Source organism: Bufo gargarizans, chromosome 3, assembly GCF_014858855.1.
Source record: "Bufo gargarizans isolate SCDJY-AF-19 chromosome 3, ASM1485885v1, whole genome shotgun sequence".
Lineage (NCBI taxonomy): Eukaryota > Metazoa > Chordata > Amphibia > Anura > Bufonidae > Bufo > Bufo gargarizans.
Window position 1 is genome coordinate 92331916 of NC_058082.1, and position 22979 is coordinate 92354894.

Consider the following 22979-nt stretch of genomic DNA (forward strand, 5'->3'; position numbering starts at 1 on the left):
GCTGATGACTTTTGCTTCAGCAGCATTTCCCTGTGGCAGGCCGCGGTATCTGAGGGGTGTGGGCCGGTCCCGCACGGTGCGGTATCTGAGCGGTGTGGGCCGGTCCCGCACGGTGCGGTATCTGAGCGGTGTGGGCCGGTCCCGCACGGTGCGGTATCTGAGGGGTGTGGGCCGGTCCCGCACGGTGCGGTATCTGAGGGGTGTGGGCCGGTCCCGCACGGTGCGGTATCTGAGGGGTGTGGGCCGGTCCCGCACGGTGCGGTATCTGAGGGGTGTGGGCCGGTCCCGCACGGTGCGGTATCTGAGGGGTGTGGGCCGGTCCCGCACGGTGCGGTATCTGAGGGGTGTGGGCCGGTCCCGCACGGTGCGGTATCTGAGGGGTGTGGGCCGGTCCCGCACGGTGCGGTATCTGAGCGGTGTGGGCCGGTCCCGCACGGTGCGGTATTCTCAGGGTTGAGCCCCAGTCACACACGACTTCTCCCTATCCTCCGGTGTCAGGTGCCTGGTTACGCGCTGTCAGTCGCGGTCCCGGAGCCTCCACCACGCCCTGGTTGCTGATTGGTCGCCATCTCACCTCGGCGCTCCCTCCCGCCTCTGGATTGGCTCCGCCAACTGTCCATCAGAAGGAGCGCCCGGGCCGCAGGTGGCTGTGTGGAAAGTCGCCCGGGCTGCAGCCGCATGGACTGTACGGGGCAGCGCGGCACTGGCATGGTGCTGCTACCGCAACCTGACTAGAGGCAATGGCTGGCAAAGGGTTAAGACACAACATGAGTAACTTCGGCCAGAGCGAGTTGGACCTCAGCTTTCTGCAGGACGAAGAAGCCAACCGGATCCTGGAGGTGCTGGAGAGGGACGAGCGGCTGAGGAGGACGGAGCAGGAGCGCCTGAGGTAGGAGCCCCCTACTCCGCGGTTTGCGCTGTGCACCCACGGGAGATGCTGCTTCTCCTCACTAGAGGCAATGCGCACTACTGCCCCCTCTGTCCGGGGACAGGTATTACAAAGTGTACAGGACCCCTATAAGCTATATTGGGGTGTCCTGTGGTAAGAGTGCTTAGCCTCATACTGAGGGTCTGTAAGGTCCTGATGGTGACGTGCTGCCGCTATCCTTCACGGGTCACGTGATAATTATGGCGCCTGATGACCACACGGTCACAACCGCGACAATTTTTAATTCCATCCTCAGAGGCACGTGACATGTTCACTTTAAATATGTACACGTTACCAGATTACAGCAATTTCTGGGGTAACTTCAGCAAAAAATAGATTTTACAGAAATATGGTAAATCCGCTTTCACATCAGTACACATAAGCCTTAATGGAAAGATCTGCGCCTTTTCCGGGTCTTGGTTCTTCTTTTGTTTTTTGCACCTCTTCTAGGTCTTGGCTCATCTCATGGTTTTGGCGCCTCTTCTGGGTCTTGGTTCCTCTCCTGCATTTGGTGCCTCTTCTGGGTTTTGGCTCTTCTTTTAGTTTTGGCACTTCTTCCGGGTCTTGTCTCCTCTCCTGGTTTTGGTGCCTCTTCCGGGTCCTTGTTACTCTCCTGGTCTTGGCACCTCTTCCTGTTCTTGGTTCCTCTCCTGCTTTTGGCGCCTCTTCTGGGTCTTGGTTCTTGTTTTGGTGCCTCTTCAGGGTCTTGGCTCCTCTCCTGGTTTTGGCGCCTCTTCTGGGTCTTGGCTTCTCTCCTGCTTTTGGCGCCTCTTCTGGGTCTTGGCTCCTTTGCTGGTTTTGGCGCCTCTTCCGGGTCTTGGTTCCTCTCCTGCATTTGTTGCCGCTTCTAGGTCTTGGTTCTTCTTTTGGTTTTACCATCTCTTCCGGGTCTTGGTTCCTCTTCTGGCTTTGGCACCTCTTCCGGGTCTTGGTTCCTCTTCTGGCTTTGGTGCCTCTTCCTGGTCTTGGCGCCTCTTCTGGGTCTTGGTTCCTCTCCTGGTCTTGGATTTTTATTTTTTTTATACACCGATTTTAGGATTTTTTTTTTGTGTGTGAAATCTGCATCCCTGGATGTGGGTGAAAGGGGTTTCCGCAACCCCACTGACACATGTATGAAAGATTTCTACACAGGTTTACACCAGTGAGGCTGAAAAAAATCCACTGTGATAATTCCGTAAATTGCCCGTAGTGAGGATTAGCCCCATAGAAGGACAGAGGGACCGGTCCTGTTGCCCATCTGCGGAATACTGCAGATCCCTGGCACATTCACAGCAGAAATCCAGGGGTCGAGAAAACATTTTTGCTGCTGAAAATGTTTGACTTTAATCTGTTGTGTCAACTTAGTCTTAGTGGTTATGTCACAGGAACGTGTTTGGTCTGGTAAACGCCCTCTGTTCCCAGACCAAACACTGCTCCTCTGACCGCACCTCACAGCTTCATCGTAATCATTTATGGTGCTGTGAGTTCCTGTCTGACCGCGGGTCTACTGTGCTGTGACTACGGTTCCGCAGACTTTACGGCCAGGATACTGCCTGTCTGCCCGCCAGACCCCACTGATTGTATTGGGGTCCGTCCCTGCGCTGTTGTGTGACGATCTGTCTCCGCCATGTTCTTTGTTTTCTGCTCCGATAACTGAGAAGATTGAGGAAAACAACATGGCTTGTGTGAACTGTGCCACCTCTAGTAGCCGCTTAAAGGGGCACTCTGGTTGTTACAAGTTATCCTGTATCTGTAGATCGGTGGGGGTCCTACCGCTGGGACCTCCACCAATCAGGAGCCCTAAAAAAGATGGAGCGGCTGGTCACACATGCGTGCGGCCGTTCCATTCATCCCTATGGGAATTCCGGAGATAGCGGAGCGCTGTAGTCGGCTGTCTCCAGAACTCCCACAGAAATTAATGGAGCAGCCAGTGGATAGGGGATAACTTGTAACAACCAGAATACCCCTTTAAGCCTAACTTGCCAAATGCTTCGTTAGGCCTCGTTTACATTTCCGTGTCAGTGTCATGTCCGTGAAAAAAAGCGTACGTGTTTCGTGTGAAGGATCCGTGGTCGGTCTGTGTGTCCAATCCATTTTTACCATCCATGTGTCCCCCTTAATTTACTGACGTTGCTCAGTGGAAAATAATTTCCAAAGAATCCTATCAGTCTTCAGTGAAAAACGGACACAACACGGATGTGCGGCAGTGATTTTCACAGACTTCTATGGGCGTGCTTGGTCCTGAATTATAGTAGTGCATGTCCTTGTGATTATTATTATTTTTTTTACTGACCTACGGTCAAAAGGTGAATAGGCAGCGAATGTGAACGAGGCCTTACCCTACACGTACCACTGGTTCATCCCTCCCAAAAAGATTGAGATCAGATGATTCTTTTGTGGATCGGATGTGGACCGATTCATTTCAATGGGGCCGCAAAAGAAAAAAGCTGAGTGAAGGCCGTGGCGCAACTGCCAGCATCGGTGTCTTCTCAAACAGCTGATTGGTGGGGGTCCTGGGTGTCGGACCCCCACTGGTAAGATACTGATGACCTATACAGAGAATAGGTCATCAGTAAAAAAAAGTCTCACAAAACTGCTTTAGGCTACTTTCACACTAGCGGCAGGTTGTTCCGGCGGGGGAACAGCCTGCCGGATCCGTGCTAACGCTAGTGCACGTGTGCCGCCGGAGATCCGCTTCAGCCCCATTCACTATAATGGGGGCGGGCCGGAGGTCTGGCAGCAGCACGGCAAACAAGCCAAGAGGCGGCCAGAATGAAATTACGGGCCGCCCCGATTATAGAGATGGGGCCGGAGCGGACTTCCGGGGACACGGTGGACTAGCGGTTACAATAATGCAACCGCATGCATCCGTCATGAACGGATCCGGTTGTATTATGTCTTCTAAAGCCATGACGGATCTGTTTGCATTATCTGTAACATAGCCAAAGTCAATGGGGGACGGATACGTTTTCTATTGTGTCAGAGAAAACGGATCCGTCCCCATTGACTTGCATTGTGTGTCAGGACGGATCCGTCTTGCTCCGTACCACATGGCGGACAGAAAAACGGATCAAGCAGAGCAGAATGGAGACTGAACGGAAGCGAACTGATGCATTCTGAGCGGATCCTTTTCCATTCAGAATGCATTAGGGCAAAACTGATCCCGGAAAGCCAAAACGCTGGTGTGAAAGTAGCCAAACGGGTTTAAAAAAAGTCTATTAACAAACATATATTTTTTTTCAGAATGTGGTAAAAACACTCGCAGACATAGGGCTCATTCAGCCAATGGGTCCGCATCCGTTCCACGGCCCTGCAAAAAAGAGAGAGCATGTCCTATCCTATATAATATCATTATAGCGCTGGCCATGTGTGGTCCGCAAAATGCTAAACGCACACGGACCAGTCTCCGTGTTTTGCGGATCCACAATTTTCGGAAAAATTTGTGAACCCTTTAGAATTTTTCTACTTTTAGTACGTGTGCGAAAATCTGATGTAGTTTTAGGTTAAATTTATGCAGAACTATAGAAAATTCTGAAGGGTTGACAAACCTCCGAGCCCCAGTGTATGTGGCGCCGCCAGGTCCGTTGCAACCTGTATAATTAAGATTATATAGTGCGTTACTTAAACTCCCCCATTAACCACGGTAAAAAAAAAACGCAAAAAATACCAATGGAATCTTTTTTTCCGATTTCAAGACGTCCTACAGCCAGAAAATGAAAAAAAAAAACAGCCATCCAGTGTCTTAAAGGGGTTATCAGAGGATAGGTCAAGTTTTAATCATTCGGATAACCCCTTTAAGGCTTTTTGGCTAAAAAATATTCCTCAGACATGCAAAGAAGAGCATTTTTCCTCTGCTGGAAAAAAAAAACGTAGTGCGAGCTCTGAGTGCAGGTCAGGTAGATGGCGGCACTGTGCTCTATGACACGGTAGTATCCAGGCCAAGTGTGGAAGGAGTGAATTATCCAGTTCCTACTCGGAGGAGCTCGCACTGTCACTGCCGGGAATCACACGGGTTTATTTGGCTTCCACCTGAATTGTTGCTATAGGAAGGGAGTGTGCAAGGTGTTAATAAAAGCGTCTCGTAATGCGGGGGTTAATAGGATGACACTTGGAGTGGGGTTATTAACCTTATGGGCGCTGATGACTGTCATATATACAGACGGGTTATTATAGGCTTACGGTACAATCATATAACTGCCTGAAAACATGAAAATGCACATACTGCGCCCAGCCCCATCACTCCCATAATCCGCACACCACCGTAGCAGTTTTTGCGGTCTGCAAAACACGGATACCGGCCCTGTGTGTTCCGCATTTTGTGGAACAGAACGTCCTGCCCGTAATAGAACAGTCCTATCCTTGTCTGTAATACGGACAAGAGTAAGGCTACTTTCACACTCGCGTTTGGTGCGGATCCGTCATGAATCTGCACAGACGGATCCGTTCAGATAATACAAGCCGTCTGCATCCGTTCAGAACCGGATCCGTTTGTATTATCTGTAACATAGCCAAGACGGATCCGTCTTGAACACCACTGAAAGTCAATGGTGGACGGATCCGTTTTCTATTGTCCCAGATTGTGTCAGTGAAAACGCATCCGTCCCCATTGACTTACATTGTGTGTCAGGACGGATCCGTTTGGCTGCAGGCAGCCTCCAGAGCGGAATGGAGACTGATCGGAGGCAAACTGATGCATTCTGAGCGGATCCTTTTCCATTCAGAATGCATTAGGGCAAAACTGATCCGTTTTGGACCGCTTGTGAGAGCCCTGAACGGATCTCGCTAACAGGAAACCAAAACTGCCAGTGTGAAAGTAGCCTAAGACGTGTTTTTATGTGGGGCCGCAGAACGGACGTACAGATGCGGACAGCATACGGCTACATTGAAGTGAATGGGTCCGTATCCAACCCGCACAAAATGCAGATCAGATCTGGACCGTGTGTGCATGAGCCGTAAGGAGATTATTGCACCAAGGAGCACATAGTACAGAACAGCAGAGGATTCTGTGTGCCGCCATATGGTGCACCATAGGACGCTGTATGTCGGAGATGGCATTGCTTCTAGGGGTCAATGGCCTTTAATATAGAGTCTACTGATTAATGCCTCAAAGTTTTTTTTTATATATATATATATATATATATATATATATACAGTACAGACCAAAGGTTTGGACACACCTTCTCATTCAAAGAGTTTTCTTTATTTTCATGACTATGAAAATTGTAGATTCACACTGAAGGCATCAAAACTATGAATTAACACATGTGGAATTATATACATAACAAAAAAGTGTGAAACAACTGAAAATATGTCATATTCTAGGTTCTTCAAAGTAGCCACCTTTTGCTTTGATTACTGCTTTGCACACTCTTGGCATTCTCTTGATGAGCTTCAAGAGGTAGTCACCTGAAATAGGTTTTCACTTCACAGGTGTGCCCTGTCAGGTTTAATAAGTGGGATTTCTTGCCTTATAAATGGGGTTGGGACCATCAGTTGCGTTGTGGAGAAGTCAGGTGGACTACACAGCTGATAGTCCTACTGAATAGACTGTTAGAATTTGTATTATGGCAATAAAAAAGCAGCTAAGTAAAGAAAAACGAGTGGCCATCATTACTTTAAGAAATGAAGGTCAGTCAGTCCGAAAAATTGGGAAAACTTTGAAAGTGTCCCAAAAACCAACAAGCGCTACAAAGAAACTGGCTCACATGCGGACCGCCCCAGGAAAGGAAGACCAACGAGTCACCTCTGCTGCGGAGGATAAGTTCATCCGAGTCACCAGCCTCAGAAATCGCAGGTTAACAGCAGCTCAGATTAGAGACCAGGTCAATGCCACACAGAGTTCTAGCAGCAGACACATCTCTAGAACAACTGTTAAGAGGAGACTGTGTGAATCAGGTCTTCATGGTAGAATATCTGCTAGGAAACCACTGCTAAGGACAGGCAACAAGCAGAAGAGACTTGTTTGGGCTAAAGAACACAAGGAATGGACATTAGACCAGTGGAAATCTGTGCTTTGGGCCTCATGCACACGACAGTTGTGTGCATCCGTGGCCGTTGTGCCGTTTTCCGTTTTTTTTCGCGGACCCATTGACTTTCAATGGGTCCGTGGAAAAATCGGAAAATGCACCGTTTTGCAGCCGAGACCGTGATCCGTGTATCCTGTCCGTCAAAAAAATAGGACCTGTCCTATTATTTTGACGGACAACGGTTCACGGACCCATTCAAGTCAATGGGTCCGTGAAAGAACACGGATGCACACAAGATTGGCATCCGTGTCCGTGATCCGTGGCCGTAGGTTGCTTTCATACAGACGGATCCGAAGATCCGTCTGCATAAAAGCTTTTTCAGATCTAAGTTTTCACTTCGTGAAAACTCATATCCGACAGTATATTCTAACACAGAGGCGTTCCCATGGTGATGGGGACGCTTCTAGTTAGAATACACTACAAACTGTGTACAAGACTGCCCCCTGCTGCCTGGCAGCCCTGATCTCTTACAGGGGGCCGTGATCAGCACAATTAACCCCTTCAGGTGCGGCACCTGAAGGGGTTAATTGTACTATCATATCCCCCTGTAAGAGATCAGGGCTGCCAGGCAGCAGGGGGCAGACCCCCCCCCCCTCCCCAGTTTGAATATCATTGGTGGCCAGTGCGGCCCCCCCCCTCCCTCCCTCTATTGTAATAATAGCTTGGTGGCCAGTGTGCACCCCCCATCGCCCCCCCTTCCTCCCTCTATTGTAATAAATCGGTGGCACAGTGTGCGCCCCCCATCGCCCCCCCTTCCTCCCTCTATTGTAATAAATCGTTGGTGGCACAGTGTGCGCCCCCCATCACCACCCCTTCCCTCCCTCTATTGTAATAAATCGTTGGTGGCACAGTGTGCGCCCCCCATCGGCCCCCCCTCCCTCTATAGCAGTAACAACATTGGTGGCCAGCGTGCGGCCTCCCATCTCCCCCCCCCCCAATCATTGGTGGCAGCGGAGTTCCGATCGGAGTCCCAGTTTAATCGCTGGGGCTCCGATCGGTAACCATGGCAACCAGGACGCTACTGCAGTCCTGGTTGCCATGGTTACTTAGCAATAGTACAATAGTAGAAGATTCATAGTTACCTGCTTGCTGCTGCGATGTCTGTGTCCGGCCGGGAGCTCCTCCTACTGGTAAGTAACAGGTCTGTGCGGCGCATTGCTAAATGAACTGTCACTTACCAGTAGGAGGAGCTCCCGGCCGGTCACAGACATCGCAGCAGCAAGCAGGTAAGTATGAATCTTCTACTATTGTACTATTGCTAAGTAACCATGGCAACCAGGGCTGCAGTAGCTTCCTGGTTGCCATGGTTACCGATCGGAGCCCCAGCGATTAAACTGGGACTCCGATCGGAACTACGCTGACACCAATGATCGGGGGGGGGGGGATGGGAGGCCTGCACACTGGCCACCAATGTTGTTACTGCTATAGAGGGAGGGGGGCCCGATGGGGGGCGCACACTGTGCCACCAACGATTTATTACAATAGAGGGAGGGAGGGGGGGCGATGGGGGGCGCACACTGTGCCACCAACGATTTATTACAATAGAGGGAGGGGCGATGGGGGGCGCACACTGTGCCACCAACGATTTATTACAATAGAGGGAGAGAGGGGGGCCATGGGGGGCGCACACTGTGCCACCAACGAGTTAACTACAGGGGAGGGAGGGGGGGGGCCACTGGCCACCAATGAGTTAAAAACAGGGGGGGGGGGTGGTCTGCCCCCTGCTGCCTGGCAGCACCTGCCAGGCAGCAGGGGGCAGTCATGTACACAGTTTTTTTTGTATATTCTAACCTGAAGCGTCCCCATCACCATGGGAACGCCTCTGTGTTAGAATATACTGTCGGATCTGAGTTTCACGATGTAGCTCATATCCGACAGTATATTCTAACATAGAGGCGTTCCCATGGTGATGGGGACGCTTCAAGTTAAAATATACCATCGGATTGGAGAAAACTCCAATCCGATGGTATAAAAGAACTCCAGACTTTACATTGAAAGTCAATGGGGACGGATCCGTTTGAAATGGCACCATATTGTGTCAACGTCAAACGGATCCGTCCCCATTGACTTGCATTGTAATTCAGGACGGATCCGTTTGGCTCCGCACGGCCAGGCGGACACCAAAACGACTTTTTTTTCATGTCCGTGGATCCTCCAAAAATCAAGGAAGACCCACGGACGAAAAAACGGTCACGGACCTACGGACCCCGTTTTTGCGGACCGTGAAAATAAACTGTCGTGTGCATGAGGCCTAGGTCTGATGAGTCCAAATTTGAGATCTTTGGTTCCAACCACCGTGTCTTTGTGCGACGCAGAAAAGGTGAACGGATGGACTCTACATGCCTGGTTCCCACCGTGAAGCATGGAGGAGGAGGTGTGATGGTGTGGGGGTGCTTTGCTGGTGACACTGTTGGGGATTTATTCAAAATTGAAGGCATACTGAACCAGCATGGCTACCACAGCATCTTGCAGCGGCATGCTATTCCATCCGGTTTGCGTTTAGTTGGACCATTATTCATTTTTCAACAGGACAATGACCCCAAACACACCTCCAGGCTGTGTAAGGGCTATTTGACCGTGAAGGAGAGTGATAGGGTGCTGCGCCAGATGACCTGGCCTCCACATTCACCGGACCTGAACCCAATCGAGATGGTTTGGGGTGAGCTGGACCGCAGAGTGAAGGCAAAAGGGCCAACAAGTGCTAAGCATCTCTGGGAACTCCTTCAAGACTGTTGGAAGACCATTTCAGGTGACTACCTCTTGAAGCTCATCAAGAGAATGCCAAGAGTGTGCAAAGCAGTAATCAAAGCAAAAGGTGGCTACTTTGAAGAACCTAGAATATGGCATATTTTCAGTTGTTTCACACTTGTTTGTTATGTATATAATTCCACATGTGTTAATTCATAGTTTTGATGCCTTCAGTGTGAATCTACAATTTTGAATGAGAAGGTGTGTCCAAACTTTTGGTCTGTACTGTGTATATATATATATGTGCTGGAGGTAAAGTAATTGAGCCGCAGTAGTGCCGCACAGACGTCTAAGATCGCGATTATTGCTCCATATAACTTCAAGATGCTATATGGACCATGTACATGTGCGGCTATTAGTCTCCGCAAAACTGAATTGGACCTGGATGACCCATTATGGTCTTGGGTGGTCCTCATGGGGCTTATTACTTCATATAGTAGTATAATATTTAGTAGTATAAAAAATGGATCGGGTTCCAAAAAACTCTAAACTCAGCTGGGATTTGAAATGGTCATCAGTGATCTTATAATGACTTCATTATCACATCTCCTCATATGTGCAGTCATTGCCACATCAGATCTCGAAAAGGTAAAATGGAGGCAAAATTGTCTCATCCGAGAGACGCAGGAAGAAATATGTCTCCTGATTACTGAGACTCTAATCCCTGAAACTAAGGGGCAGCCCCTTCAGCCGCGATCGCATCGGTATGAGACGGGCCAACCCCTTTACGCCCCATTCACACGTATTTTTGGTCCGCATCCAATCTGCATTTTTGGCAGACTGGATGTAGGATGCAAAAAAATGCGGGCGGCACACCGTGTGCTGTCCGCATCTGCGCGTCCATTCCGCAGTCCCGCAAAAAAGATAGAACTTGTCTTATTCTTGTCTGTTTTAGAGAAAATAGGCATTGTTACAATGGGTCCACAAAAAAACAATGCAACGTAGACGTCGCCTGTATTTTATGCGGCTCCATGTTTTGCAGACCCTTAGGGTGCATTCAAACAACGGTATCCTTTTTTGCGGACCGCAAATTGCAGATCTGGAAAGCATGGCTACCGGCTGTGTGCGTTCCACATTTTACGGATTGGAACGTCCTGCCCTGTGACAGAAATTACTATTCTTGTCTTTTTTGCGGTGCCGTGGAACGGATGTGCGGATGCAAACGGCGCACGGTGTACTGTCCACAACCTTTGCAGCCTCATTGAAGTGAATGGGTCCACATCCGATCCGCAAAATTGCTGAAAAGATGCGGAAAGAAAAATACGGTCATGTGAATGGGGCCTTAACCTGCTGACAGATTGGGGCAGAAGAGAGGAAGCAGCACAGCAGCAGGAGCAGGTTACACAAGGTTTCCGTTTGTAGCCATCGAGACGCACAGCTCTGCATAGGTGCTGTGTACGAAAAAACTATATGTAAAATTTGTATTTTTTTTTTAAAAGCATTGGAGTAGTTATAATCCATTGCTTGCAGTGGTGGACAGCGAGGGCGGTTTTCTCCCTGGAGCGGCCGTCTTGTATAAGGTCGGTGCCGGGTGAAACTAAAAAAATTAGAATATCATGCAAAAGTTCATTTATTTCAGTAATGCAACTTAAAAGGTGAAACTAATATATGAGAAAGACTCATTACATGCAAAGCGAGATATTTCAAGCCTTTATTTGTTATCATTTGGATGATGATGGCTCATAGCTTATGAAACCCCAAAGTCACAATCTCTTTTAATATAGTGAAAAGGTTCAATATTCTAGGCTCACGGTGTCACCCTCTAGTCAGCTAATTATTCCATACCCCCTGAGCAAAGGGTTCCTGAGCCTTTACATTGTCTCTCAGTCGGGTTCAGTAGGGATCACAATCATGGGAAAGACTGCTGACCGGATAGTTGTGCAGGAAACCATCATTGACGGAAGCCTCAAAAGGTAATTGCAAAAGAAGTTGGATGTTCCCAAAGTTCTGTATCGGAGCACATTAATAGAAAGTTATGTGGAAGGGACAAGTGTGGAAGACAAAGGTGCACAAGCAGCAGGGATGACCGCAGCCTGGGGAGGATGGTCAGGAAAAGGCCATTCAAAAGTGTTGGGGACTTTCACAAGGAGGGGACTGAGGCTGGAGTTAGTGCATCAAGAGCCACCCCACACAGACGGATCCTGGACAGTGGGCTTCAAATGTCGTATTCCTCTTGTCAGGCCTCTCCTGAACAGCAAACAACGTCAGAAGTAAGGATCGACCGATTATCGGATTTGCTAATATTATCAGGCCAATATTTACGATTGTCACAGTTATCTGTATCGGCATCTAACTTTGCCAATATGCCGATAATGCGTCCAGTGCTGCTCGCTTGTGAGAAAACATGGCGCTTGGTGAGAGTCAGTGGTGAAGATGGGATGGAGGGAGGGAATACTTCCCTTCTATGACGCGGCCGCTGCACAGACCAATAAAATGAGCGGGCTCTGAAGCTGCCCGCACCACTGCCACCAATGAATGTCCGGCTAATATTAAATCAGGAGAAGGGACAGGGGAGTGTTTACCGCTGCGCCGTCTCAGCTAGTGTGCTCGGCGAATGGTCGGAGCCCCAGCAGTGTAATCGCGGGGCTCCGATCGGTTACCATGGCAGCCAGGACGCTACTGAAGCCCTGGCTGCCATGGTAACATCCCTGATGCTGTGTGCACTATGCACAGGGCAGCAGGGAGAGTGTGATGTCCTAGTCACCTTAATAGAGCTCTATTGGGGTGAATAGGGAATATCGGTATAAGTTATCGGCTATCGGCCTCAAAGTTCACAGGTTATCGGTATCAGCTCTAAAAATCTATATCGGCCGATCCCTAGACTCAGAAGCGTCTTACCTGTTGCTCAGTGGTCCAAAGTCCTCTTTTCTGATGAGAGCAACTTTTGCATCTCATTTGGAAACCAAGGACCCAGAGTCTGGAGGAAGAATGGAGAGGCGCACAATGCAAGATGCTTGAAGTCCAGTGTGAAGTTTCCACGGTCTGTGTTGATTTGCGGAGCCATGTCATCTGCTGGTGTTGGTCCACTGTGCTTCATCACGTCCAGAGTCAACGCAGACGTCTAGCAGGAGATTTTGGAGCACTTCATGCTTCCTTCCACAGACGAGCTTTATGGAGATGGTGACTTCATTTTCCAGCAGAACTTGGCCCCTGCCCACACTGCCAATACTACCAATACCTGGTTCAATGACCATGACGTTACTGCGCTTGATCGGCCAGCAAGCTCGCCTGACCTGAACCCCACAGAGAATCTACGGGCCATTGCCAAGATGAGACATGAGACCGCACCATGCAGAAGAGCTGCAGCGTCCTGGTCTTCCATAACACCTCAGCAGTGCCACAGGCTGATGGCACCCATGCCACGCCGCACTGAGGGGCCCAAACCAAGAGTACATATGCATGATTATACTTTTCAGAGGTCCTACATTTTTCTATTTAACATCCTTTTTTATTGATTTCATGTAATATTCTAATTTTCTGAGATTGTGACTTTGGGGTTTCATGAGCTGTGAGCCATCATCATCCAAATTATACCAAATAAAGGCTTGAAATATCTCGCTTTGCATGTAATGAGTCTATCCCATATGTTAGTTTCACCTTTTAAGTTGCGTTACTGAAATAAAGGAACTTTTGCACGATATTCTAATATTTCGAGTTTCACCTGTATATTATTACATTGTAGTTCATGTCATTTTACTGGGTTAATCTCAGTTAATTATTAGGTGCATTCATTGCAGGTCAATTAGGAGAACGTGTTTCAACAGGAGGCTCAAAAACCCGCCATGCACCATGTGTGCCGAATGCATGGGTTCACATTTCTGTCATTTTCCAGGTGCACTTATGAGACACGGCCAGGTCCTTAACGGGAGACATTAATGGAAGCAATTACACAGGAAAGAGGATTACCAAGCAGGACTGTGACTCCTCTAATGCAGAAGGAGAGCCCGTAAAGGGCGTTTTAATATTGAGAGAGGCTCACGTGCCAGCGTTCCCCATCCTAGTGGCTGCTGTCAGCCAGTCTCTTATAATCTTCCAGGCCTCACTCGCCATATGAGATTTGTTAAAATGCTATGCACTTTGCTGCTCCTGTTCCACACCTAATTTTGCTGTGGAGAATCTGCAGAATATACGGCTATACCCTTAGGGTCCATTCACACATCAGTGTGTGTTTTGCGGATCCACAAAACACGGATACCGGCAATGTGCGTTCCACATTTTGCGGACCACACATCGCCGGCACTTAATAGAAAATGCCTATTCTTGTCCACAATTGGGGACAAGAATAGGACATGTTCTATTTTTTTTCAGGATCACTTGTACCAGAGTGATGAGAAGAGTATGGAGAAGGAAAGGAACTTGTCATGATCCATCACTCTGGTACAAGTTGATCTTGGTCTCATATGTCCATAGGATGTTGTTCCAGAACTGTGAAGGCTTTTTTAGATGTCGTTTGGCAAACTCTAATCTGGCCTTCCTGTTTTTGAGGCTCACCAATGGTTTACATCTTGTGGTGAACCCTCTGTATTCACTCTGGTGAAGTCTTCTCTTGATTGTTGACTTTGACACACATACACCTACCTCCTGGAGAGTGTTCTTGATCTGGCCAACTGTTGTGAAGGGTGTTTTCTTCACCGGGGAAAGAATTCTTCGGTCATCCACCACAGTTGTTTTCCGTGGTCTTCTGGGTCTTTTGGTGTTGCTGAGCTCACCGGTGCGTTCCTTCTTTTTAAGAATGTTCTAAACAGTTGTTTTCGCCAGGCCTAATGTTTTTGCTATCTCTGATGGGTTGTGTTTTTTCAGCCTAATGATGGCTTGCTTCACTGATAGTGACAGCTCTTTGGATCTCATCTTGAGAGTTGACAGCAACAGATTCCAAATGCAAATAGCACACTTAAAATGAACTGTGGACCTTTTATCTGCTCATTGTAATTGGGATAATGAGGGAATAACACATCTGGCCATGGAACAGCTGAGAAGCCAATTGTCCCATTACTTTTGGTCCCTTAACAAGTGGGAGGCACAGATGCAAACTGTTTTAATTCCTACACCGTTCACCTGATTTGGATGTAAATACCCTCAAATTAAAGCTGACAGTCTGCAGTTACAGCACATCTTGTTTGTTTCATTTCATATCCATTGTGGTGATGTATAGAGCCAAAAATGTTAGAATTGTGTCGATGTCCCAATATTTATGGACCTGACTGTATATGTGGCCAGTTATATATTATGGTTATTGTGTGGGGTACATGAAGTAACAGTGGTTGTAACAGTCTGCAGTACTATATATATGAGTGAGATATGAGTAAAAATAGGGAATGGGGGCAAAGGAAGAAAAAGGAGCAGGACCTCCTCTTACCACCCCATTCTAGTCTCAGTGGAGAGCTCATCCTGCAGTTCTTCTCCATGCTGCTGGGGGTTGAAGGACCTGTGATAATGCTCTGTGCAGTTTCTTTACTAGATGTACAGGACCTGTGATGATGAGGATGATGTCATCACAGGTCCTTTAGCTTTCTCCACTGATAATAGGGATACTATACTGGATCTGGACAGTAATTAGGGGGCAGGGCCTTTGGTTCACTGCGGGCCCCTTTTCCCCCATCTGTGTGGTCTGCCTCTATTGGAGGTACGCCACTGTGTGTGTATATAGGGAGCAGCATACATAACACACAGGTTTCATCCACAGTTTCTGGTGCACCATGTCTAATGTACATCTACAACCTGAGTAATGGTGACTTTTTTTTTTCTAAAGCCAGGTACGGTCTCTCAGCGCACATACTGGATGTGTAAAAATGCCTAAATACTGCAAAAAAAGGTTAGGAAAGAGTACACCAACAAAAACCTTAAAAAAACTTATATGAAACAAGCTGATATGGATGTGATATTTGGGGGTCCACATACTTTGGGACCCGCTCCTTAGCATTTCAGCTGTGAACCCAAAGCAGTGTAGTTAGTATCAGTCGGATTGCAGAGGTTACACCGTGCCAGCTGCACAAGGAAATGATTGCTCTAGATGGAGCTGTCTACCTGCACTACAGCGTGCAGACTGCTGCCCGTACACGCTCCTGTCAAGTACCATCTGGTCATATACCTTTATACCCTCGAAGTAAGCACTCCTACCCCTGATCGGCAAGAGACCGCAGGGGATCCGAGTTTTTTTTGCTTAAGGCTATATTCACATGACCGTCGGATGACGTCCGTATGGCATCCGTTTTTTTGGCGGATCCATTGTAACAATGCCTATCCTTGTCCGCAAAACGGACAAGAATAGGACATGTTCTATCCTTTTTGCAGGGCTATGGATCGGACATACGGCTGTGGATAGCACACTGTGTGCTGTCCGCGTTTTTTGTGGACAAATTGAAATGAATGGATCTGCATCCTATCCGCAAAAAAAACAGAACAGACACGGAAACAAAATACATAACAGAACTTCAATGCAAATGATCTTTTTTTTTTTTTTTTTTTTTTTAAAGCGCTGGCAGGTTTTACACAGCAGCGAAGTCTGTTTGTGCGGAGAGATTAATGTGGAAGGAATGAGTCAGTGGCCACAGGAACCGCAGCAACGCAGAAGGAAGTAGCAGAGGATTAGCGCATGTCCTGCGCAGGGAGCCCGCGGTTACATCTTCACTGGAATTCGTTCAGACACACACAATTTAGTCCACCGTTTATCATCCCGGGGTTGGGCCGTGGTAATGTAGATTCAGAGATCTTTTCCGACAGTGGAAATTCCTCAAGTGCTATTTGCACAGAGCATTGGTAAACAGTGTTTAATAAGTGTGTGTGCATCTGCTGGCATCGGTGTCCGTAAACCCTGTGCGCGCTGCCAGCCCTGGGACTTGTATGTGTCTGGCAGCACCCCGGTTTACAAGAAGCTCTCTATTTTATTGTTAGAATATCAATGCCATTGCAAAGGACGCTTTAAAGCGGTTTTCTGGGGCTTAGATATTGATGGCTTATTCTCGGGGTAGGTCATCAATATCCGACTGGTGGGGACTCCCACCGATCAGCTGTTTCCAGCAGCTACCAGCACAGGAAACTATACAATGGACAGAAGGCTTATTATTATGATCACTGAGGGGCCCAGCAGTCGGACCTCTGGTGATCACTTGGATAGGGGATAGCCCCTCTAAAGGGCATCTGTCAGCAGTTTTGTACCTATGACACTGGCTGACCTGTTACATGTGCGCTTGACAGCTGAAGACATCTGTGTCTGTCCCATGTTCATATGTGCCCACACTGCTGAGAAAAATGATGTTTTATTATATGCAAATGAGCCTCTAGGAGCAACGAGGGCGTTACCATTACACCTAGAGGCTCAGCTCTCTCTGCAACTGCCATGGCCTCTGCACTTTGACAGGACCAGGTGTAATGACATTTACACTACCTGGACCTGTTAGTCAAAGTACATAGAGAGCAGAGCCTCCAGGTGCAACAGCAATGCCCCTGTTGCTCCTAGAGGCTCATTTGCATATACTAAAACATTACTTTTCTCAGCAATGTGAGCACATATGAAAAACTGCTGACAGATGCCATTTCAGTGGACATTGTGCAGTTCTTCATTTCCCCTGTGGTGGAGCTGTAGAGAAACTGAACAAGATTCTCCCAAAGATTACAGGTGATCAGTGGTGATACCAGCATCAGGAGACCATATGATGGTGTTTCTAACAAAAGGTGTTGTCCAAAGTGAACAATCCCTAAGGAACTATAACTACACAGGAGGGAATTTATCATTCCTCCGATGTAAGTTTTCTTGCAGACCTTGTGTTTGCCACTTTGTAAACGCCATTGCACCTAAATCCACCCTTGCCACTTTCCCCCCCCAAAAAAAGGGGGGGGGGCAAGGTGCGGGCAGGGCCATTGAGTCAACTGAATGTATCTCCTCTTATGCCAGTGAACTCCGAGCTGCTGTAGATTTCAGTCTGAGCGCACGGACTTCTGGAAAGTGTGCCTAATTATTGATGAGGCTCATTCAAGGTATATGATGGACCCTTGATGTATTGATAAATGTCTGGTAGCTGTCAATTGTAAACTTTAAAGCTAGGGCTACATGGCGACAGCTGTTGCGTGGCCAGGATCGCTGAACAGCGTTAATCCCATAGAAATGAACGGGATGACCGCAACAGTTGCAAGACATCCAGCTGTGTTGGATTTCTTGTGACTGCCGCGGCAATCCCATTGATTTCTGTGTGATCACCGCTACTCAGCGATCCTGGCCGCAACCCGTGTCGCTGTGTGACTAGCCTGCAGCATTGAATTGTGTGTCTGCCAGATTACTCCCGTCATTTCCCATCACTCCCTTTTTACTTTCCTAATTACTGCATGTATTCGATCAGTAATGCCTAGAGACTCCGACTGTACAGAGAATACATTCATCCGCTTCAGGTGAGAGACGTCTTACATTGCCCTTACATGACAGCCACCACGACTTAATAAAAGGGTGCATTCATATGACCAGATCTGTTTTACGGTTTTGCAAAATCCAGATGTGGTCCGTGTACATCCCACACTTTTCGCTGTCCCCATTGAAAAAAATGCCTATTATCGTCCGCCAAAAGGTACAAGAATAGGACATGTGCAGTAAAAATGCAGAACAGACACGGACGCAAAATATGGTTGAGTAAATGCAGCATCATGCTTAGTTCACACTTCAGAGATTTGGTCAGTGATTTCCATCAGTTAGGCCGCTTGCACATCCACGCGGCTGCCGCGACGGATCCAGGCCCATTCAACTTGAATGGGTCCGTGGTCCGTCCGCACCGCAAAAAATAGTTCATGTTGTAGTTTTTTGCTGTGCGGAGGCACGGACAGAAACCCCACAGAAGCACTCCGTAGTGGTTCCATGCCTCCGTTCCGCACCGACCTTCCGGATTGCGGACCCATTCAAGTGAATGGACTCTGCATCCGTGACACGGTGCGCACACGGCCAGTGCCTGTACATTGCGGACCCGCTGTTTGCAGGTCACAATACGGGCACGGCTGGCACACGGTCGTGTGCATGAGGCCTTAGGGTGATATTTCCATGTATCCACTGAGTGCATTATCCTCTTCCTCTGCACACTTAGCAGCTATAGCAAACTACCTCTTCCCCCCCCCAAAAAAAAACTAGACAAAAAAACAACTGTTCCCTGATAAAGGGTCACGCTCGCAAAACGAACTAATAAAGAGTGACAACCATAATGCTGTATAGGGGTCAGTAATAGTAAATCATCGGGAAAAAAACTGCAGTTACAAAGAAGTCACAATGGTCTTAAATACAGACATTCCTCCTTACTGATCCCCTGTTCCTGGTCGCCCAAAACTCTGTTTATTGGGCTCCAGCGATGACGCAGGGTCTCAGTAGACCGAGAGCGGCAGGGGATCGGACAGGTGTTTTCTTTATTTGATAGCATTATTAGGGTACTTTCACACTAGCGTTTTTCTTTTCCGGCGCTGAGTTCCGTCCTAAAGGCTCAAATCCGGAAAAGAACTGATCAGTTTTATCCTAATGCATTCTGAATGGAGAGTCCGTCCTTCAGGATGCATCAGGATGTCTTCTGTTCAGTCTTTTTGACTGATCAGGCTTTTCAGAAAAACGTAGCATGCAGTATTTTTACCTCCGGCCAAAAAGCCTGAACACTTTGACTGAACGCCTGATCAGGCTTTTTTCCCATTGACTTGCATTAACGCCGGATCCGGCCCCGTGTGTTCAGTCAAAACGGATCCGGCTTTTGCATGTTAAACCCGAAAAATGTGAAAAAAAAGTTAAAGTCCATAAATGGCGGATCCGTTTTTTCCAATGCATTTTTCCATTGTGATCGAAAGCCTGATCAGGATTCAAATGTAACCCGTTTTCACACGTTTTTCCGGATCCGGCGGGCAGTTCCAGTGTCGGAATTGAACGCCGGATTAAAACAACGCTAGTGTGAAAGTAGCCTTAGCTGGACAAACCCTTTAATCCCGCAAGGAGCAGAAAGGCCTGAATTAATGGCACTGTTTATACCATGTGTTAATCTTTACTTATTTTATATTCATAATTTTAGTGCTTTATTGTATAAATGAAAGCAGTTTGCTCGCTATAGAGACCACCGCTCACAGTATCTGGGGGGATGAGAAGTGCAATATACAGAGAGAGAGGCTCTAAATCAGGGATGCCCAACCTGTAGCCCTCTATCTGTTGCAAAACTTCAACTCCCAGCATGCCTGGACAGTTTTGGAACAGCTGGAGGGCTGCAGGTTGGGCATCCCTGCTGTAAATGGTTTTATTACCTTACACATTTGAGAAGCATTTATGAAATGAACATTGACATGACAGCAACACAACATTTGTAGCAGCTTTAATTGGAGGATTGACGGACAGGTCTGGCCGTCATTCTGTCTGGTTTCTTGACTGACAACTTATAATACGATGCAAATGCATGGGCACCCCAGTGGGTGATTCGCTGTGGGTGTATTCACACTTTCCGATTTTTGTAGAGGTTTTTTTTTTGGGCACTATAGTCCTAAAATTCTATAAAACAAAAAAGCAAAAAAAACAACTGTAAACTGCTGCAAAAAATTGCACAAAGCCTGTGCATGTGAATACATCATTAGGCTTCAGACTTCATGCTGTATTTTTCACCCATTCCCGCTCCTTGCAGCACACTGACCCAATCATTTCTACGGGGCCACTGACCGTTCAGCAGATTTTTTTTTTCTTTTCTTTTTTTCCGGACTGAATTACGGACATGGACGGTTAGCTATGTTAATTATCTTCACTCCAGATGCGTCACTGCAAATTTCTTTTTAAAGAGGTGCAAAATCACTCCAGTGGCGTCAAAAAACCGGAGTAGCATTTCTAAACAAAATTGTAAGGTTTAAAGATGCGGCAAATTTATCAAACCATGTTAACATTTCATAAATTTGGCCTCCAACGAAGACTGGAGCAAAAATTTACTTCAAAAATGATAAATTGTTCCCCAAATAATTCTGCACGTTGAATGCACTACTTTTACTATTTATTCACTTAAAAGATGACCAGTCCCCTCTCCTGTCCGTTTTAGTAACTTGCATTCCCCGAGTAATAGCAATTCTGGAGAATCTATTCTTATGACTATGTTGTGGCATTCCTTTATGATTCCTGCTAAAAGTTATGCATTTCTAGCCGTTTGCAGTGAAGGTCCAGATGGGTGTTACGAGTTAGGGGGGTGTCCCTGCACAGTCTGACACTGGCTGCACTGATTGGATAATGTCAAACTGTGCAGGGTCACACCCACAACTGGTAACACCCATTTGGACTTTTCATTGCAAACAACTAGTAATTCATTCATTTAACTTTAACCTGTTTGGGACATAAGGCGTACAGGTACTCCCTGATGTCCTGGTACTTAAGGACGTACCTGTGCGTCCTATGTATTTCCGATCATCGGCGGGCGGTGATCGGAACTGGGTGCCTGCTCAAATCATTGAGCAGGCACCCGGGCACAATGCGCGGGGGGGTCCCGCGACCCCCCTGTGTCGGCGATCGCTGTCAATTCAGACCTGCGGTTTTGCGGCTTTTACAGGTTGCAGCAGTGCCATCGGGTCCCCGTGGGGCTGTAGGGGGGACCCGATGGCATGGAATGCCTTCCTGAGGCCTGTGATCCAGCCCCCTGGATCTCACAGGCCGGAAGCTGTATGAGTAATACACACAGTATTACTCATACAGCCAATGCATTCCAATACAGAAGTATTGGAATGCATTGTAAAGGGGATTAGACCCCCAAAGGTTGAATTCCCAAAGTGGGACAACAAATAAAGTGAAAAAAAAAGTTGAAAAAAATAAAGTTTTTTCCCCCCAAAAAATTAAGTTTCAAGTAAAAAAAAAAACGTCATTTCCCCCAAATAAAGTAAAACAAAAGTAGACATATTGGGTATCGCCACGTCTGTATCGACAGGCTCTATAAACATATCAGATGACCTAACCCCTCAGATGAACACCATAAAAAATAAAAAACTGTGCTAAAAACAATTTTTTTTGTCACCTTACATCACAAAAAGTACAACAGTAAGCGATCAAAAAGGCATATGCCCACCAAAATAGTACCAATCTAACCGTCACCTCATCTTGCAAAAAATGAGCTTCTACCTAAGACAAACGCCCAAAAAATGAAAAAAACTATGGCTCAGAATATGGAGACACTAAAACATAATTTTTATTTTTTTTTTTAAAAGCTGTTATTGTGTAAAACGTAAGTAATTTAAAAAAAAAAGTATATATATATATATATATATATATATATATATATATATATATATATATATATATATATATATATATATTGGGTATCGCCGCGTCCGTAATAACCTGCTCTATAAAAATATCACATGACCTAATCCCTCGGGTGAACACCTTAAAAAAAAATGGTGTAAAAAAAAAAAAAGCCAAAAAGTGTAATAGCAAGCGATCAAAAAGTCATATGCACCCCAAAATAGTACCAATCAAACCGTCATCTCATCCCGCAATAATCATACCCTACCCAAAAACTGAAAAACTATGGCTCTCAGACTATAGAAACACTAAAACATGATTTTTCTTTTTGTTTAAAAAATGAAATCATTGTGTAAAACTTACATAAATTAAAAAATAGTATACGTATTAGGTATCGCCGCGTCCGTGACAACCTGCTATATAAAAATACCACATGATCTAACCTGTCAGATGAATGTTGTAAATAACAAAAAAATATAAAACTGTGCCAAAACAGCTATTTCTTGTTACCTTGCCTCACAAAAAGTGAATTATAGAGCAACCAAAAATCATATGTACCCTAAACTAGTACCAACAAAACTGCCACCCTATCCCGTAGTTTCTAATATGGGGTAACTTTTTTTTAAGTTTCTACTCTAGGGGTGCATGAGGGGGGCTTCAAATAGGACATGGTATCAAAAAAACAGTCCAGCAAAATCTGCCTTCCAAAAACCATATGGCATTCCTTTCCTTCTGCGCCATGCCGTGTGCCCGTACAGCAGTTTACGACCACATATGGGGTGTTTCTGTAAACTACTAATGCTAATTTTTCCAAATTTTGGGTACATTTTGCTATTTTTTTTTTATAAATAAAAATATATATTTTTTACTCTATTTTACCAGTGTCATGAAATAAAATATGTGACGAAAAAAACAATCTCAGAATGGCCTGGATAAGTCAAAGCGTTTTAAAGTTATCACCACATAAAGCGACACTGGTCAGATTTTCAAAAAATTGCCTGGTCCCTAAGGTGAAAATGAGCCCGGTCCCTAAGGGGTTAAGTAGGAATAATAAAGGAACATGGCTACCTGTGGAAGTTTTTTGTCTCTGGCC

The 22979-nt window shown here is 46.7% G+C and overlaps 1 protein-coding gene across 1 annotated transcript in view; it reads left to right on the forward strand.

The window, feature by feature from the left end:
* The first annotated feature begins 657 nt into the window (after positions 1-657).
* EXPH5 (exophilin 5) overlaps positions 658-22979 on the forward strand; it is a 78907-nt gene continuing 56585 nt past the window's right edge. The window contains exon 1 of the mRNA XM_044284582.1: positions 658-889. Within this exon, the coding sequence (XP_044140517.1) occupies positions 741-889 (149 nt within the window). The 5' untranslated portion in view covers positions 658-740. The remainder of the gene's footprint in view (positions 890-22979) is intronic.